The following is a 16,205-nucleotide window of genomic DNA, read 5'->3' as shown; positions in this document are numbered from 1 at the left end:
AAAACTTTATCTGAAGCTTTGATAATTTTTTAAGATAGATTCCTAGGAAGAAAATATCTGAGTCAAAGATTGGAAATATTTTAACATCTTTTATTTATATTGATAGGATTGTTTTCCCTTCTCTTCTAAGAACTTCAGTCACCTCTAACCATGGTTAGAATTGATGACTTTTAGTCCCACCTAAACTGTGATGATCTCATTTCACATCTTTCAAATCCCTGAATATATTTTTACTGTTTGTCCTTTTTTTTCCTCCTGACATATTTTCTTGCTTATTTGTTTGTCCCATAATCTTTTATTGTGTACTGGACATTGTGACACTATGTTATTGAGAGTCTGGATTTGGTTACCTTTCTGTATAGAATATTATGTTTTTGTTCTGGCTGATAATAATTTACTGGCAAATCAGTTTCTTCAGTTCTGACTTGGTTTTACACTTTGTGAAGGTGGGTCTAGAATAAATTTGGAGAAACCTTCTAAATTGTAGCATTTCCACTCAGTCAGTTAAGTGTCTGACTCCTGAATTTTGGCTCAGGTCATCATCTCAGAGTTGTGAGTTCCAGCCCCACATTGGGCTCCTTGCTGGGCATGGAACCTGCCCCTGCCCCTGACTCCCTCTCTAAAAAAAAAAATTAATTAAATTAAATAATGTTAAATTGTAGCCTTTCCATTTTCTCAACCAAATACTCAGTTCTGACTGAACTCTAGTGTCTCCTAGCACTAAATAACCTCTAGACCCTCCACTTGGAAATGGAAGTGGAGTGAATGTAGAGTTCCCCTTTCTCCAGTCTCAAGGTCACAGCCCTGGGCTGCCTGTCATCTGATGCCCGACAATGGCTGTTCCATACACTTTGTCTAGTTTTGTAGTTGCTTACAGTGGGAGGCTAACAGGTAACGGGTACCTGTTACTATGTCATGGTCCTCCATATTACATATTTTTGTATATCTATGTTGAGGGTGTGGGGAAGAAAATAGGTGTAAAGGCTGTTTATGAATATAAATTACCTTAATTTTATTGTTTTTCTTTTATAAAGATACTACGAGGCCAAAGCGTGACTATGAGGTGGATGGCAGAGACTATCACTTTGTCATTTCCAGAGAACAAATGGAGAAAGATATCCAAGAGCACAAGTTTATAGAAGCTGGCCAGTACAATGACAACTTATACGGAACGAGTGTGCAGTCTGTGAGATTCGTAGCAGAAAGGGTATGTTCCCCAATCATCTCATACCTCCCCTAAAGAAGGTTCCAGGTGGCAAACTGCATTTTTGGTCATTGCTCTTTCCTGATTGCAGTTGTAAATTTTGATTAAATATTCGTTTTAAGACCTCTAAGCAGAGAATGACTTTAGAGCAAGGTCATTAATCTTTGTTCTAATCTCAATAAGGTATGCTGGCTGACTCATGGGGAGGAGGGGGTTATAAACCTAAAGGCAATTAACAGCTTGAAGTTTATGGAGATTGACTTTGTCCTTGACTCACTTATCTTTGGCCGCAGTAAACAACATTGAATTTATTAAGGAAGCTTTATTATTCTTGGTTGTTTAAATCAGGGTCCTCAATTCTTTTTGTTTGAAAGAGTTACATTTTATCTCCCTGAAAGCCTGGGACACTCATAGTGAAGGGGTAGATAGATGAAGAGGGCTAGGGCCTAGCCTACAGCTGGCAGAAATTCCAACTTAGAAGAGGTGTGAATACTGCCATTTCCTTCCCATTGATAATTTCAAGGACATGGAAAAGAAGAGAATGTTCAAGAGAGAACAGGATAGGAAGGCACATGAGTGTGGCTCTAAGATCTGCCTATAGAGAGATCCTAATTTACTGTCAACACGGAGGACCAATTTCATGGGAGAAAAGAAAAGAGTTAGGAGCCAATCCCATTTGTTACATAATTAATATCTGTTAGGTTGATTTGTTGTGATTTAACATAGCCTTTTGATGTCCTGGTAAAAAATAAACAAGAAATTTTAATGTCTATGTGAGAATACAGTAAGGTGCATCTCTTCCTTTCTCTCAAAAGTTAGGTTCTTTGAGCTATATCATGTGTTTCTAATCAGTTTCCTGGATGATTGCATCTATTCTTCTCTTTGAACATGTAAATATAGGGGCACCTGGGTGGCTCAGTTGGTTAAGCGACTGCCTTCGGCTCAGGTCATGATCCCAGAGTCCTGGGATCGAGTCCCGCATCGGGCTCCCTGCTCGGCGGGGAGTCTGCTTCTCCCTCTGACCCTCCCCCCTCTCATGTGCTCTCTCTCTCTCTCTCTCATTCTCTCTCTCAAATAAATAAATAAATAAAGTCTCTAAAAAAAAAAAAAAGAACATGTAAATATAACCTTTGTTAACTTGAAATGTTCTGGCCAGTGAATAATCAAACAGCATTTAAACATTTTGTTTAGCTGTTGCATTTCACAGAGAGCAAACTTGGAATTTATTGCTTAAGTGATATAGGGTTTGAACCATCTTATTATGTTTCTCCTGTAAGAGCCCAAGTATTCACTACAGTCTCTTCATTTTCATTCGGTATTATAGAAAGTTTGTAATCCCCTGTTATTGATTTAGCACTGTTCCTATCTGTACAAAATGCTTTTTCTCTTCTTTTCTAAAGTTCTTCTGGCCTCAGGGTAATGAGGCCATTTCTCTCCGGGAGTTAGAATATGATGTTTGCCAAATGTATCCTACTTTTCCCGAAATACTTTATAAAGCAACTCCTTGCTCTGAGCACTCACTGCAGTGGAAGCCCAGTTAAATGAGGTGTGCTATATGTAATAGAGTTTTCATGTAACAAACAAGAAATTTAAAGACGTAATATTGAAGGTAACTCTTTTGTGTCTGTCCTTAGCTATACTGGACTGAGCATATCCAGGGCAAGATACATATAAGCACTCAGCAAGTATTTATGGAATTGTTCCAAGTTCACATGATTACCATTCCTCCAGACTTAACATTGGTCAGGGTGAGACAGTGAGGTAGCTACTTATTCCAACCAACACTTCTGTCAGTGCTCAAGACTTGAGTTTGAGTTCTTCTAGCACTGAGACTTTGAGCAAGTTACTTATTGTTTCTAAGCCTTAGTCTTATCTTCCATCAAATGTGGCTGATAATACCTATCTTGTAGATTTGGAGATTTCTTGTTGACAGTTATCTTCAGAGATGGTTTATGAGCTTCATGAGTGTGGACCCAATCATATTACATAAGGCTACACGTCTTCTTTTGCAAAACATCAGATATTTAAGAAAATTAAGCTGAGGTAACACATGTAAAATCTCTATTGCAGTGGCAGGCACTTAGTAAGGGAGTAATAAAGATGAGTTATCAAAAGCAATCAGTGATGACCCTGAATATCAACTTTTATTTATGCTTTGCAGTGATCCTTTTTCAACCATTAGAAATTCAGTATCCCTTACCTTCTTTGAAAACATACTTACTTTTTGTTTTGTTTGTTTGTTTGTTTTGGTTGGATTATGATCATTCTTTCTGGATTAACTCCATATTTTTCTTCTCTTCCTACCAGGGCAAACACTGTATACTTGACGTGTCAGGAAATGCTATCAAGCGGTTACAAGTTGCCCAGCTCTATCCCATTGCCATCTTCATTAAGCCCAAATCTCTGGAACCTCTGATGTAAGTGGAGGGCACAGGAGGCTGTCACCTGCCGCCTGTTCCATGTGACACAGCAAATTGCTGATAGCTCTTGGTCCTAAGTGCTTAGAAGTCAGAAGTGCCATTGTTGATTTTTTAAAGCATTTCCTTTTGGAAAAAAAATACATGAAAGTGTTTTTGAACCACTAGAGACATATTGTCAGTAATTCCCTAACGTGTCTTCACTAATATTTCTTGATTTTTAAGTTCATTTCACAAGTTGTTTTGTGTGTGTGTGTGTGTGTGCGCGCACGCGCACGCATGTCTGTATGTGTGTGCATGTGTGTGTGTGTGATTTCTTTTGTTTTGTTGTTTTGAAGGTAGGTTGGTTTGGTTTGGTTTTCAAATGATAGGAAGCAATCGTCTTTGCTTGTCTCTTTCTTCTGAAAGCAGTTCCATTAGTAAATCTTTTTAAATGCGTAGGTTTTTATAGAGGGAGCAGACAATATTTTAGACTCTTTCTATTGACATTTCATTTAGTTCTAGCATAGAATTCTTCTGTTCCTTAATGAAAACCTCATGTATGTAACCACTATCCTTAAAAGGGAGTTTTCTTAGTGACATGGCAGTAACATATCTATAACTTAAACCAACAGCTCCATACCAGTGCATATTTATGAATAAGGCAAAAATGTATAACTCGGATTTTTTTGTGGTTCTTTTTATTTTTCAGAGGACTGGCAAAATAGCTTCCTTCAAAATCACTAAACATATTGGGCAAATATTCACAACTAGACCATAAAGTAACATATTTTCAGTGGCAATTTGATAGAAATTATTGCACTGCTTTCTAGACAATTCCCATATAAACATGAGGCTGCCGTAGTAGCCAAAAGGCAGCGACTTGAAAATCGGTCGGGCTAGATTTGGTTTTTCCCTTTGTCTCTGATCAGTTTTGTCACCTCAGGCAAGTTGCTTGACCTCCTTAAGATTTAGTTCCTCTCCTCTCCACTAAGCACATTAATAATACATACCTCACAGCTGGTATAAAGGTTAAACATGATCATGAATATGAAGCTCCCCATATGGTCTTTAGCATATAATAAGTACTCAATAAACAGTAGCCACTATAACTGTAAAAAATTTCAAGTTACTTCCCTGTAAAAGGAATAAAACTATTTTATCATCACAAAACACATAAACTACCTTTTCCATGAGGTCACAAGAGATAATGCCGCTGTGTCTGTTGGCAAGAGCTTTGCTCAAATGTGCCTCCATTTGGCCCTCGAGATCTTAGAGCACTTGACAGGGTTCAGAAGTGAGCCACAGAGTACTGGAGAACAGTGCACATGGAAAAACCAAAGAGAAGGAAATTACTTAATCCCAGAGGTGAAACAATTACTTGCAGAAGGTATCAGCCAGCTGTTCCATGTCTTCTCTAGGAGTGAAGAAACAGAGTAAGCTGCAGTAGCTGGAACTGCAACCTAAGAGAATTAAGTTAAATACACAGTCTCTGGGGAAATTGCCAGAGAGGTGTCTTAAAAGCAGAATACATTCACATACATGAAAGATGAACAAAGGTTCTTACCAAAATGAAAAAATAAAATCAGGAGGTCACTGACAGTACCTTCTGCCCTGAGAATTTAGGTGTTAAATTATAACGTCAAGAGCTTTGCCCAGAATTGGCACGTGGAAAAAAATGTGTGTTGATGATAAAATACTGGTTCTTGATGGTGTTATCCCTGGTAGCATGCTTGAAATCTCTCCTCATCTAGGATACGGTGTTGGGTAGTGCACAGAGTAAATTAAGCAACCATAAATTTCATTATGTAAAAGTGATTTATAATCTGTAAAGAGCCTCATAAATATTATTAGCAATGCTAACATGAAGAAGAAGAACAGAAAAATGGCCCTCACCTCCTGGGAACAGCATCTTAAAGGCCTGTTTCAGAAATAGAAGAATAAGTTTTCACATCATAAATACGTGGGGGGATAAATGGCTTCCCAGGGAAGTGAGGCCTGAGGGAGACACAGCAGTTGCCCATGTGCTTCAGTGTGATAGTGGGAGATATTCCCATCTGGTGCTACGTAGGAGAAGTTCTCCTTCCTTACACAACTATGAGATGACTTATCTAGTTTTACCTCGGGGCACTGTCACAGCCACTTATCACCAAGGAAAATTAAACATTCCGATGGCTGGATCCCACAATGAGGACCGTGAACCTGACATAATTTGCTGCAGCCATATTCATGAGTCTCGAGTGCCGTGATGGTGACATTCAGACTAATGGGATCTTATTATTAAACTGGATGTTTACTTTCCAGCTCCCTCTTTTCCAAGGCTTTTACTTCAGGACCACAGCTGCCATGATCTGCCCACTCCCTGGGGAGGAGTGAATGCTAGGTCAACTGGAACAAAAGCATGGCCGCTGTCACATTTGGACATTGGTACAGCATCACACACAGTATTTCTCAAGTGCATCATCCACATCAAACCACAGAGCCTATTAGCACATACATAGCTGACTCTTCAGAGGAGCATAAAATCAAGGCTGTGGAGGAAAGGGGTGTTATTTTTATAGAGTGCCACCACATGACCCCTGTTCCTCACCCCCACCCCATGGCATTGGGAAACTTTCCTGTGTCTCTTTACCTTGCCAACCCCAATCTGCTTTTACCTTCTTGCTCCCACGGTGGCCCATGTTTTCTTCTGTCTTCAGCTGTATCATAATTATGTTGGTTTATCTAGTCCTCCATTCATTCATTCACTTACTCATTTAACAAAGAAGTCTTGAGCCAGGCTCCATGACACATGCTGATGTACAAACCCTGGTCTCTGCCCTCAGTGAACTCACAGATTAGACAAGGAGACAAAGGATATAATAGATATGTTAGAGGATAAAAATGGAAATTCAGTGATGGCTACAGTAAGTGCAAAGGGAATTCAGAGAACACAGGCTAGCATGAGCCAGGGAAGTAAAAGAAGATCCAGAGCCACATGATTTCTTGACATCTGGAGCAAAACCCTGTCTTTCTATGAAAAATATCCCTGGGTTTAGCCCAGCATCTTCTGAACCCAAGGGTGACATCCACTCACAGCTTCTAGGACTAGTGCTATTTGGGAGGAGAATCGTAGATAGCATCCCTCAGGACAAGATGAATTTATCTCAACATCAAGAGTTCAGGAAATTCCTATTTTTTTTTTTCTATTGCAGCCATCAAATCATGTCCGGAATCATGTTAATGTCTGACTTCAGTTTTTAATTTTTTTTTTTTCCAAATAAGCCCCTTGGGAAAGTCTTGGTGTAATGGAAAATCTGTTTGACTAAAAGTTGGCTTTAAAAGAACCCCAAAACTTTGAGTTCTGACATCAGATTTACTCTTTTACCTTCTCAAGTCTCTTTATTACTTCAGGCCACAGTGACATGCTCTACACAGTGACATGCCTAAAACCAGACCCCAGTCTCTGGCTTCCTCGGGGACATGCAAAGGTAGCAATGCTTTCAATATTCTACTTGCCCCTGTGATGCATCCCAGTGGGCCAACCAAAATACCTCTGCCCTTGGCTAGACTTTTATCAGCCCAGTGCAGCCACGCTTCTATTCATATGATCATCAGAGGCAAGCATTGTCAGTCTTTGATTAATAAAATGTCTTTGATTTAAAAAAACAGGAAGATAATATAATTTTTATTTAAGAAGTACAGTTTGTTTGGTAGGCAAAAAATTTTACCACCTAGAGGACCTGCGAAGATAAAGCTGCCCCTGGTTAGGAATCAGTAGGTTGGGTTATTTTCCATTTCCTTCCTGCTCAATTTGTCCTTGAGGTTGGATTTCAGTAATCTTACAATAATTAAGCAGCACTTATATACACCAAGAGTTGACACACTAACAGAAAGAAAGGGACACGAAAGAATCCCAGGCATAATTCCTTTATAGCCCATTCTCCTATCAGAACAACAACAAAACCAAGTCAACACTGGAGACTCTTACTGAGATTCTCTATCCTTGTTCTCTATGGAGGTTACTTGCTTATAATCTATTTGAAAATATTTTGGTCGAGGCACATTTGATTGTTACATTCTCTCTGTGTCCATTTATTCATGCCTCCCTCAGCCAATCCTTCTAATGCCATTTGATTATAAAAGCAGATGAAGTTCAGGGCATCTGGGTGGCTCAGTCTATTAAGCATCCAGCTGTTGGTTTCCACTCAGGCCATGATCTCAGGGTCATGGGATTGCTCCGCACTCAGTGGGGAGTCTGCTGCCCCTCCCCCCACTCGTTTTCTCTCTCTCTCAAATAAATAAATCTTTAAAAAAAAAAACAGATGAAGTTCAGGGCTCTTGTTGCTGTAGACATGCCTCGCCCTTTGCAGAAGTTGAGCGGGGAGAGCCACAGAATGCCCCTTCAGCCTGAAAGATGCACATTCCTGAGGGGCCTGTCACCTTTTCTAGAATTCTCGGGAAGCACTTTCTATTTCTCCACTCCAAACATTTCCTGCTACACACTGAAAATGAACAGCAGCCCATGGGGAAGATGGGGAATGGAGAATTCAAAGGTTCCTGGGATAGCAGACCCTGCCAAGAGTCAAGTCTAGTTCTCTCAGATGTGCTGAGGGACAGAATGTGATGATGTCCTCTCCCTCCTCTCCATCTCCTCTCCCCACCTCTGACCACCCCTAGAAGATTTCGTTCGAATCTATGTCCCACGTTTAAGAGAGGTCGAGACAGTCTAGGACAAAGTCCAAGGACGGGTAACCAGGAAGGTTAGGACTTGGAAATCACATCCAATGGGAGAAGAGATGAAGGGAGTAGGAGAGTTGATTCTGAAGGAGTGGTAGCCTCAAGGGACATATGAGCACTTGATTTAAAGACCCCAGTGCCTGTCATGGAGGAAAGAGGTTTAGTCCTGTGTGACTACAGAGGACGGAACAGGGACCAGTGACTGGAAGTCAGAGAGAGACAGATTCTGCATCAGTCCAGTGTGAAACAGAGAGACTGCCCTCCGAGAGGGAGCGCTCTGGGAGGGTGTCCTTGTTGCTGAAATTCTTCCAGCAAAAAGAGTCCCAAATAAGGACTAGGAAGCCTCTAGTAAAATTACACTGTGCTTCCTGCAGGATTCGTTTTTGCCACACATTTTAATTTTTCAGGATTTGGCACATTCCCTGTGTGTTCTAATACCAAACCCTCATTTCCCCAGGGAGATGAATAAGCGTCTAACGGAGGAACAAGCCAAGAAAACCTATGATCGTGCAATTAAGCTAGAACAAGAATTTGGAGAATATTTTACAGGTAAGTTCATTTACCCCTGGACTATGAGAAAGGATCGACGGTCTGACATTTAGCATTAGAGAGGGCTTCGGGCCGGGTATACCTGGGCCCTAAAACCTTCCCACTGAGAAACACTAATTTCCCTCTGTTTTACCTATCTGATCCAGAACTCTGGGTTCTGTCTTCTCTGGATTCAGCCACAGCCAGCTCTAGGTCCCCAGTGGCCCTATGCAAAAGCATGAGCCAAGGATGGCACTGAACTATCTCCTGCCATTAAGAAGATTTCAGGCAGGGCGCCTGGGTGGCTCAGTCAGTTAAGCGTCCGACTCTTGATTTCGGCTCAGGTCAAATCTCATGGTCCTGGGATCCGGCTCTGCGCTGGGCATGGAGCCTGCTTGGAGATCTCTCTGCTCCTCCCCCTTCACTCCCTCTCTTAAAAAAAAAAAGAAGAAGATTTTAGGCATTAAACTATCGCCCTGATATCATCAGAAAACTTGAAAAAGAAACCTTTAGGGCTCAGTTAGGGAACATCCAAAGCAATGCCTCGTGAGAAGCAGTCTCAGGGCTCCATTCTCTGCTTCGATGAGGGGCAGGTCTGCGTCCTGCTAGCAGCAATTGAACAAGATGCTGAACCACTTCCCTGTGTTTCCATTGATTCCATGTCAAGTCCCAGGGCAAAACTTCGCTTTTCTTTTTAAATATTTCCTGGAAACATGAAGTTTGGAGAATAGAGAAAGATTTTCTTGCCCCGGGAATCCCGGGTTCTCTGTTCTTACCCACGTTCATGAAACACTGATCAAATCCAAAGAGTAATCAAACTGTGTGGAAATTGCCTTACAACAAATGGTTTAAAAACAAAAAGTTTCCTCCTGAATTTCCTTATGAGAAGTTAAATGCTTTACTGTTTGTCTTACTCAGAATATGAAAATGCCAGTGACTTAGCAGTTTGCAAATACGCTGAACCGAGTAATCTTAAGTAAAATTTCGATCAGTAACAAAGGTATGAGTCGTGTTTTATCCTGAAAGAACATCCAGGTATAAACATCAAATCACAGTTATGCACATTTTGACCAGTGGTTCATACTCAGAAATAAAATACAGTAATCAATATATTCTCAGGGTTGCTTTTGAAGATCTAACTATGTTTCAGTAGCAATTCATTGTTAATCCCTAATGTCCTACAGATAGTACTGACATGTTTTGGAGATCTCTCTGTAAGCTAACTTTAGTTCAAAGGACATTATGAAATATACTTAAATCTGCTTCAGGTGACTTGGTGTTTTAGGTAATTCACAGATTAGCTGTTTGTGTATATTTCCTCTTATTTATGTTTCTTATAAGTAGCTGTCATAAAGCATTCCCAATATGAGCGGCCCTGTTATAGCAAAATATCAATTTACCAGATTACTTGGAGAATGAGTGGGGTTTCCTATTAAGGGCTTGGGGGTTGAAGGGGTTAACTCAAGTTGCCTCCACAACCTTATTACTTCCTCTATGTCAAAAATGTCTAAATTTCTGCACCTGCCAAGGTACACACAGTATATAGAATAAAAGGCCAGCTTTCTTTTGATAAGCAAGGAGATCTCAATCTGAAAATTGATCAGTGCCTAGCCCAGTGCCTGGCCCAGAGTAAGCACCCATAAAATTTGAATATATAAATGATTCATTTTCCAGAACCACAGACAGACGTATAGAAGGTAAAAAGACTGGGGTGCATTTGTTAGCTGATCCAGGACATGCACTGAAAGCATTTTTTTTTTCTTTTAATCACTGACATGACCTTGCTTAAGTAAATTTCCCACTTTTCTTACTAATGAAAAGTAATATGAAGCTTCCAGATGAGTTCATCTGTCACTGGTTTGAGCTTCTGCTGTGTGATTGAGGGCTGTTCTTTACCAGGCAGGGAATGATTCCTAACTCTGGCGTGTTTACTCTTGTTCTAGCTATTGTCCAAGGAGACACCTTAGAAGATATATATAATCAATGCAAGCTTGTTATTGAAGAGCAATCTGGGCCTTTCATCTGGATTCCCTCAAAGGAAAAGTTATAAATTAGCTACTGCACTTCCGACAATGACAGAAGAGCATTTAGAAGAACAAAATATATATAATATACTACTTGGAGGCTTTTATGTTTTTGTTGCATTTATGTTTTTGCAGTCAATGTGAATTCTTATGAATGTACAACACAAACTGTGTGAAGCCATGAAGGAAACGGAGGGGCCACAGGGTGGGACAGAAAAGACATTGCAGTATGCAGGAAGGCTTTGGTTTGCTCAAAGTGCCAGGTGTAGGGATGAACCTTTGATGGGCTTTCTGCCCAAGAGATGGGCAGCCTCCTCACCCCAGCAGATATCCAGAGCTGATTTAGCTGCTGAGCTCTCTATGTCTTTTGCTTTAAAGAAAAGTTGCCAGCACTTGAACTTCACCAACCTTCCCATTACCCACATCTGTAATTGGTACACTTCGAATTTTATAACTATGCACACTCTTTGATTTCTTAACGAGCAAAAGAAAGAAAGAAGGAAAAAGTAAAGGAGTCCCTTTGGGAGACGGCATAATATCAGGGAAGGATAAGTGTGTAGTTTCTTTGACTGGCATCTACAAAGACGAGCATTTCATAAAATTCACAAGTGTATGGAGGACTGACCTCCCTGAGAGGAGGGGGTTCCACCTGAGGTTAGCTTTATGATTGTTTTTGTCTATTTTGCCATTTATAAACTGAAAGGAGGCACTAAAGATGAGAATAATTTATACAATAAAAATATATTAAATGTATAGAAACAAATTTCTATAGGTTAAAAAAGTTTTGTGAAATATTTTGTAAAGACTAATTGAAAGACTAAATGTATGCACTATCAGCAGATGATCAAATTCAAGAACTGAAACTTGCACTCTCCCTTTTGTTGCCAATGATCCATTAAGAGCATCTGAGTTCTTTCCAAAGTCTGACAAAGACTTCTCCCTCACTCACCTCCCATGATCTCCCTTCCATATTAGTGACACACTCTCATGGAGCACATCCCTTAATGAGTTGCCCTCATGGGTATTTTTGGAAGACATTTGGTTAATGCATTTTTAAGCTGATGGCTTTCAGAGACAAACTCATGCAAATGATCTAAAGGGAAGTTTTTGCTTTTATCTTATTAACCTGGGTCTGCCATGCAAATAGTTCAATAACTTTGTTTCTAGTTACTTACATGCAGTTCTCAAAGGATCATTTAGTATTTTGGCCAACCATGAGTAATTAGGAGTTTGTTTGTTTGTTTGTTTGTCTGTTTCACAAGTAACAGGGTTTTGTAACAGCCAGAGATGGTATCGAGCCATGGAGAGATCTGTCCCAAGAAGCACTATTTCTTTGAGGAAGAGAGAAGTATCTGGTTGGGGGGTGAGGGGTGCAGACTTTTGTTTCTGTGTACAGGGCAAAGAGAACCACAAGAAAAGACAATTAACAGCTTTGAGCTCAACCAATTGAACTGCCTTTCTTGGGGGCTGCACCTGGACCAAGTTTATTTTTTAGCAATTATAATGATGATTTTAAAAAAACTCCCGAAGCCTATATCCCACTTTAGAGCTGATGATGACATCAGCATTGCTTGTGCCCACAGTGTTTAGAGAGAGACTTGTCGGTGATCTCAATAACCACTCAACTCTGGGTTCTATGCATACCCAGACTAAGCCCCATCGCCTTATTTCTGGGGTACATCCAGACCTGGCAGGGATTCTGCCACACTGTGCAGCAAACCAGCATGCAGGCTGGGATGGGAGAGCGAGAGATAGAGCCATCAGCAGTGATGGGGCTTCTTCATAGTAAGAACATCGGAGCTCAGAATGAGGGTCTCTTTCCAAACCCAAGGTTGTTCATCTTACACTAACTACCACGGTCTGCCTCGCTGCAGTCACCAAAACAAACACAGAAATGCAAAATTATGCATCTACCTATAGTCTTGAGGCTGCCTTTGCCAACGGAAGGGCTAGCAATGCATTTTCCCTCTGATGAAAGTCAAATTTGGGGGCGGGACTTCCTTAGAATGCTCAAAATGTTTAAAGGTATGTCCATGGCTGCAATTCGCCAGTTTCAGGTCAAGGCCTACTTTCATCAATATTGCTGCCAGAAGTTTTCTGCCACCAGAATGCCATTCCTGATCCCAGCTCTATTTTTAGGCCACCATAATAACTTCTTTGGTTTCTCAACTGAGCATGCAACCATTTATTTAAAGGACTGTCATTAATGAGTAGATGTTTCCGCGGGTCGTGTGATGTGCTTTCCATTTAATATTAAGTATTGCTGTGGCTGAGTACAATCAAATTGAACCACCAACCCTTGGTTTTGTAGTAATATAATTATTTATTTTCCTAGTGTAGATGCTTCCAGATTAGAATTGGCATTTGCACTGATTTTTTTATGTAGATTTATATAAATATATATACATATATATTTGCTTGAAGAATCACCAAGCAGATTGGTGAGAGGGTCTTTTCCTATAGAATTTACACCTCCATTTGTTGTGTTGTCTTGCGCTTCCCAATGTTGAGGTCTCTATGGCTCCAATGAACTGGTGTATTTTGCAGCAAATCTGATGATTGTATGGATATGGCAGGAAAGTTACCCAGATTACATCTGGTGCAAATGCACTTGGAGCCTGGGGCCAGACTGGTGCTAACACTGCAAACTTTGTCCAGAGCTCTCTCCAATCTGAAGGCTTACTGGGGGCGCAACATCACCTTCACATGCTGGGCCCTTTCGGAAAAGTGCCAGATCGTGTCACTGGTGCTATTTTTCATGCTCTGGTACAATGTGTAGCACCACGGGGGTCTCAGCTTTACCAAACTCAAAATCGCATTTGTCAGCTAATTGCAGGGGCATTTGTATTTTGCTCTCCTCCCACAGGATCTGTTGGCCATTTCTTTGCCGGCCTCTCCCCACCCCCCAGCCCCAAGTTCTTGGCTTGGCGCCATCTGCTCAGTGAGCCCATCTTTACGAAGCTGCACTCAGGTGCCTGTGAGCTGTCTTAGATCCTACTGCCAGCCCTTCCAGACTCAGAGCCAGGGAAAAGCTCTCCACGCCTCTGGCTCTCGCCTCTGGTTTTCCCTCCTTCTTTTCCTCTGCTCTCCCCCTTCCATTTCTATCTCATTCCATCACTCTCTTTGTGCACCTCTCCTTTTCTCCTACTGGCCTGTCTTCCCCGAGTGCTGCCTTCCTTCTGCAGTCTCTCGTTACTCCCTCCCCTTCACTCCCCTATCTCTCTACCCCCTTTGGGTCTCTCTTCCCCCCTGCCTCATTCCCCTTTCCCCTCATTTCCTGTCCTTTCTCTCCTCCTCACACGTCCTGAGCATCTCCTCTCCCATACCCCACTCTGTGATTTTTCTGTCCTATAAGGGCTCATGGCTGATTCGGACAGCAAGTCCATACATTGGACCGATGACACAATTCCTGTGGGTCACCATTTCACTTACACAGCCCAGAAAGCAAAGCTGAGCATGAGGTCCCCGGCTGGAGCCAGCTCCAGCACGCCTCACTGAGCCAGCCTGCACCGCTGCCCTTGCAGTGACGATGCACACGCGCTCTGGGCCCCGCAGCACCTGGGTGCCTCTCTGCCTGAAGGCTGGTCCACACTGAGCCCACTCTCAGCACCATCCCGTGGCTCTGAGGACACCTCCTCTCCGCAAAGGCAGACTCTGGCCCCGAAATCATTCTGACAGCAAACCTCTTTCTCATTGAAGCCATGCCATTGCCTTGGTTTGGAGAGAGACATTTTTTCCCCACTCATCAGCTTCCCCCCCCACATTTTCATGTGAAGCCCCCTCTGCTTTTCAGCTGGTGATTGCTCTGGTGAGATTGAATGGACTCGCTGATGAAATAACATCTCTTTTTTTCCTGTCTTGGTCCTGCCTAAATTCCTACAAAAGTATTTAAGTCAAGGAGTCAGGCTAGTTCCTAAGCTTATCGTGGTCATTTGTCACTCCCAGGGGGAAAGGGGGACATTTCTCTGAAAGCATGTGGAGTGACATGCTGACGACTGATTTGGCAGAGATGTCCCTACAGAATTCTGTGGATATGCATTTTACTTCTGTGTATGTTATGGTCTATGTGGTATGTATATAATGTATACACATACTACATTGGGTATGAATGAATGTGGATGGAAACCCACACACACACTCCAGTCTGTAAATATCCTTCCTCACTGAAAACTGTGCTTTGGAAATCATTTCTTGTACAGCTGTGCAGTTTCTTGTAGCAGCTGAGGACAAGCTAAGACAGGTGGATGATTTAGACAAAGATCACCTAACAGGCGGAATACAGAATCTCCCTAGCAACTCACGAGGACAGACAACCAAATGGCAAGGTTGACTCCCAATGAGATGGCAAACTTTTCTTCTCTCCTATTTGAATTTGTGTTTCCTAAGTGTGTCTTAAATTCTGAGTGCACCAGGCTGTACCCGTTAGATCCTTTCAATATGACAGTTTCGTGCTTCTCTCTGACAGGATGTCTCTCCATCGAGCTGTAGTGCAGGAGGAGAGGGAGGGAGGAAACACTCCTTGCCTGGGCTGGAGTTTACAGAGACACTGCACAGCTTACACTCCTGTTAAGTGTAAATATTCGACACTTCCATTCCATTTGTGTAAAAAATAAAGCACACACAATTATAAAATCAAGATGTATATTTCATACTCAGTGTTGTCTGTGCATATTTTATTGCGTTGCTAGTTGTCAGCGGTGGCCCCATTGTAAAAATGCCTGATAGAGTGTTTATAAACATGTCATGGTTTTATTATGAGATATAAATATTAAAACATTTTATACTTTATAGCAAATTATTTTCTCCCAAAGCATAATTTGTCTTGCTTCATAAAGAATAGAATCAGCCATTTCTATTTTTATCAAATTTATCTGATTTCAGAGCTAAAGTGTAGTTAGAGGAGGTTTGCTCTGAGGAGCCCAGGCAGGGCTGAGAGGAGCCCAAAGTGGTGCTTTTACATATTTTTAACTAAATGGTTACTATCTTGCCTGCTTCTCATCAGGATTTGGCCAAGAGTGAACCATGTATTAAAAGACAGGTTTTTTTAAAGACCCCCACATCTATGTGGGAAAAAAAAAAATCTATTCCCCGGTTTCAAAATTGTGAAATTCCAGAAGATACTAAGAATTGAGAAAAATATTTTTTTCATATCTAATACTTAAAATGCAAAGAAAGGCACAAACTGGAGAGGAGATGTCATTATTCATGTACCCTGGGCCACAAAATAGACCAGCTCCAGAGATCTGAACGTGCCAAAAATGTCAGGTTCAGGAACCTGAATCTGCCAGATAATATTCTAAATTCTTCCTGTGAGGTTAAACATATGCCTTGTCA

General features: G+C 41.3%; 1 protein-coding gene across 1 annotated transcript in view; it reads left to right on the top strand.

Annotated features, from left to right (window-relative positions):
* DLG2 (discs large MAGUK scaffold protein 2) overlaps positions 1–15,507 on the top strand; it is a 719,122-nt gene extending 703,615 nt beyond the window's left edge. The window contains exons 21-24 of the mRNA XM_081798954.1: positions 1,035–1,207; positions 3,512–3,621; positions 8,777–8,868; positions 10,791–15,507. Of these exons, the coding sequence (XP_081655080.1) occupies positions 1,035–1,207; positions 3,512–3,621; positions 8,777–8,868; positions 10,791–10,897 (482 nt within the window). The 3' untranslated portion in view covers positions 10,898–15,507. The remainder of the gene's footprint in view (positions 1–1,034; positions 1,208–3,511; positions 3,622–8,776; positions 8,869–10,790) is intronic.
* Positions 15,508–16,205: the final 698 nt, after the last annotated feature.

Source organism: Leptonychotes weddellii, chromosome 11 (genome assembly GCF_054177405.1).
Source record: "Leptonychotes weddellii isolate Sample4059 chromosome 11, ASM5417740v2, whole genome shotgun sequence".
NCBI classification, from domain to species: domain Eukaryota; kingdom Metazoa; phylum Chordata; class Mammalia; order Carnivora; family Phocidae; genus Leptonychotes; species Leptonychotes weddellii.
The sequence above is the reverse complement of the archived record's forward strand: the minus strand, read 5'-3'. Positions and strand labels throughout refer to the sequence as shown.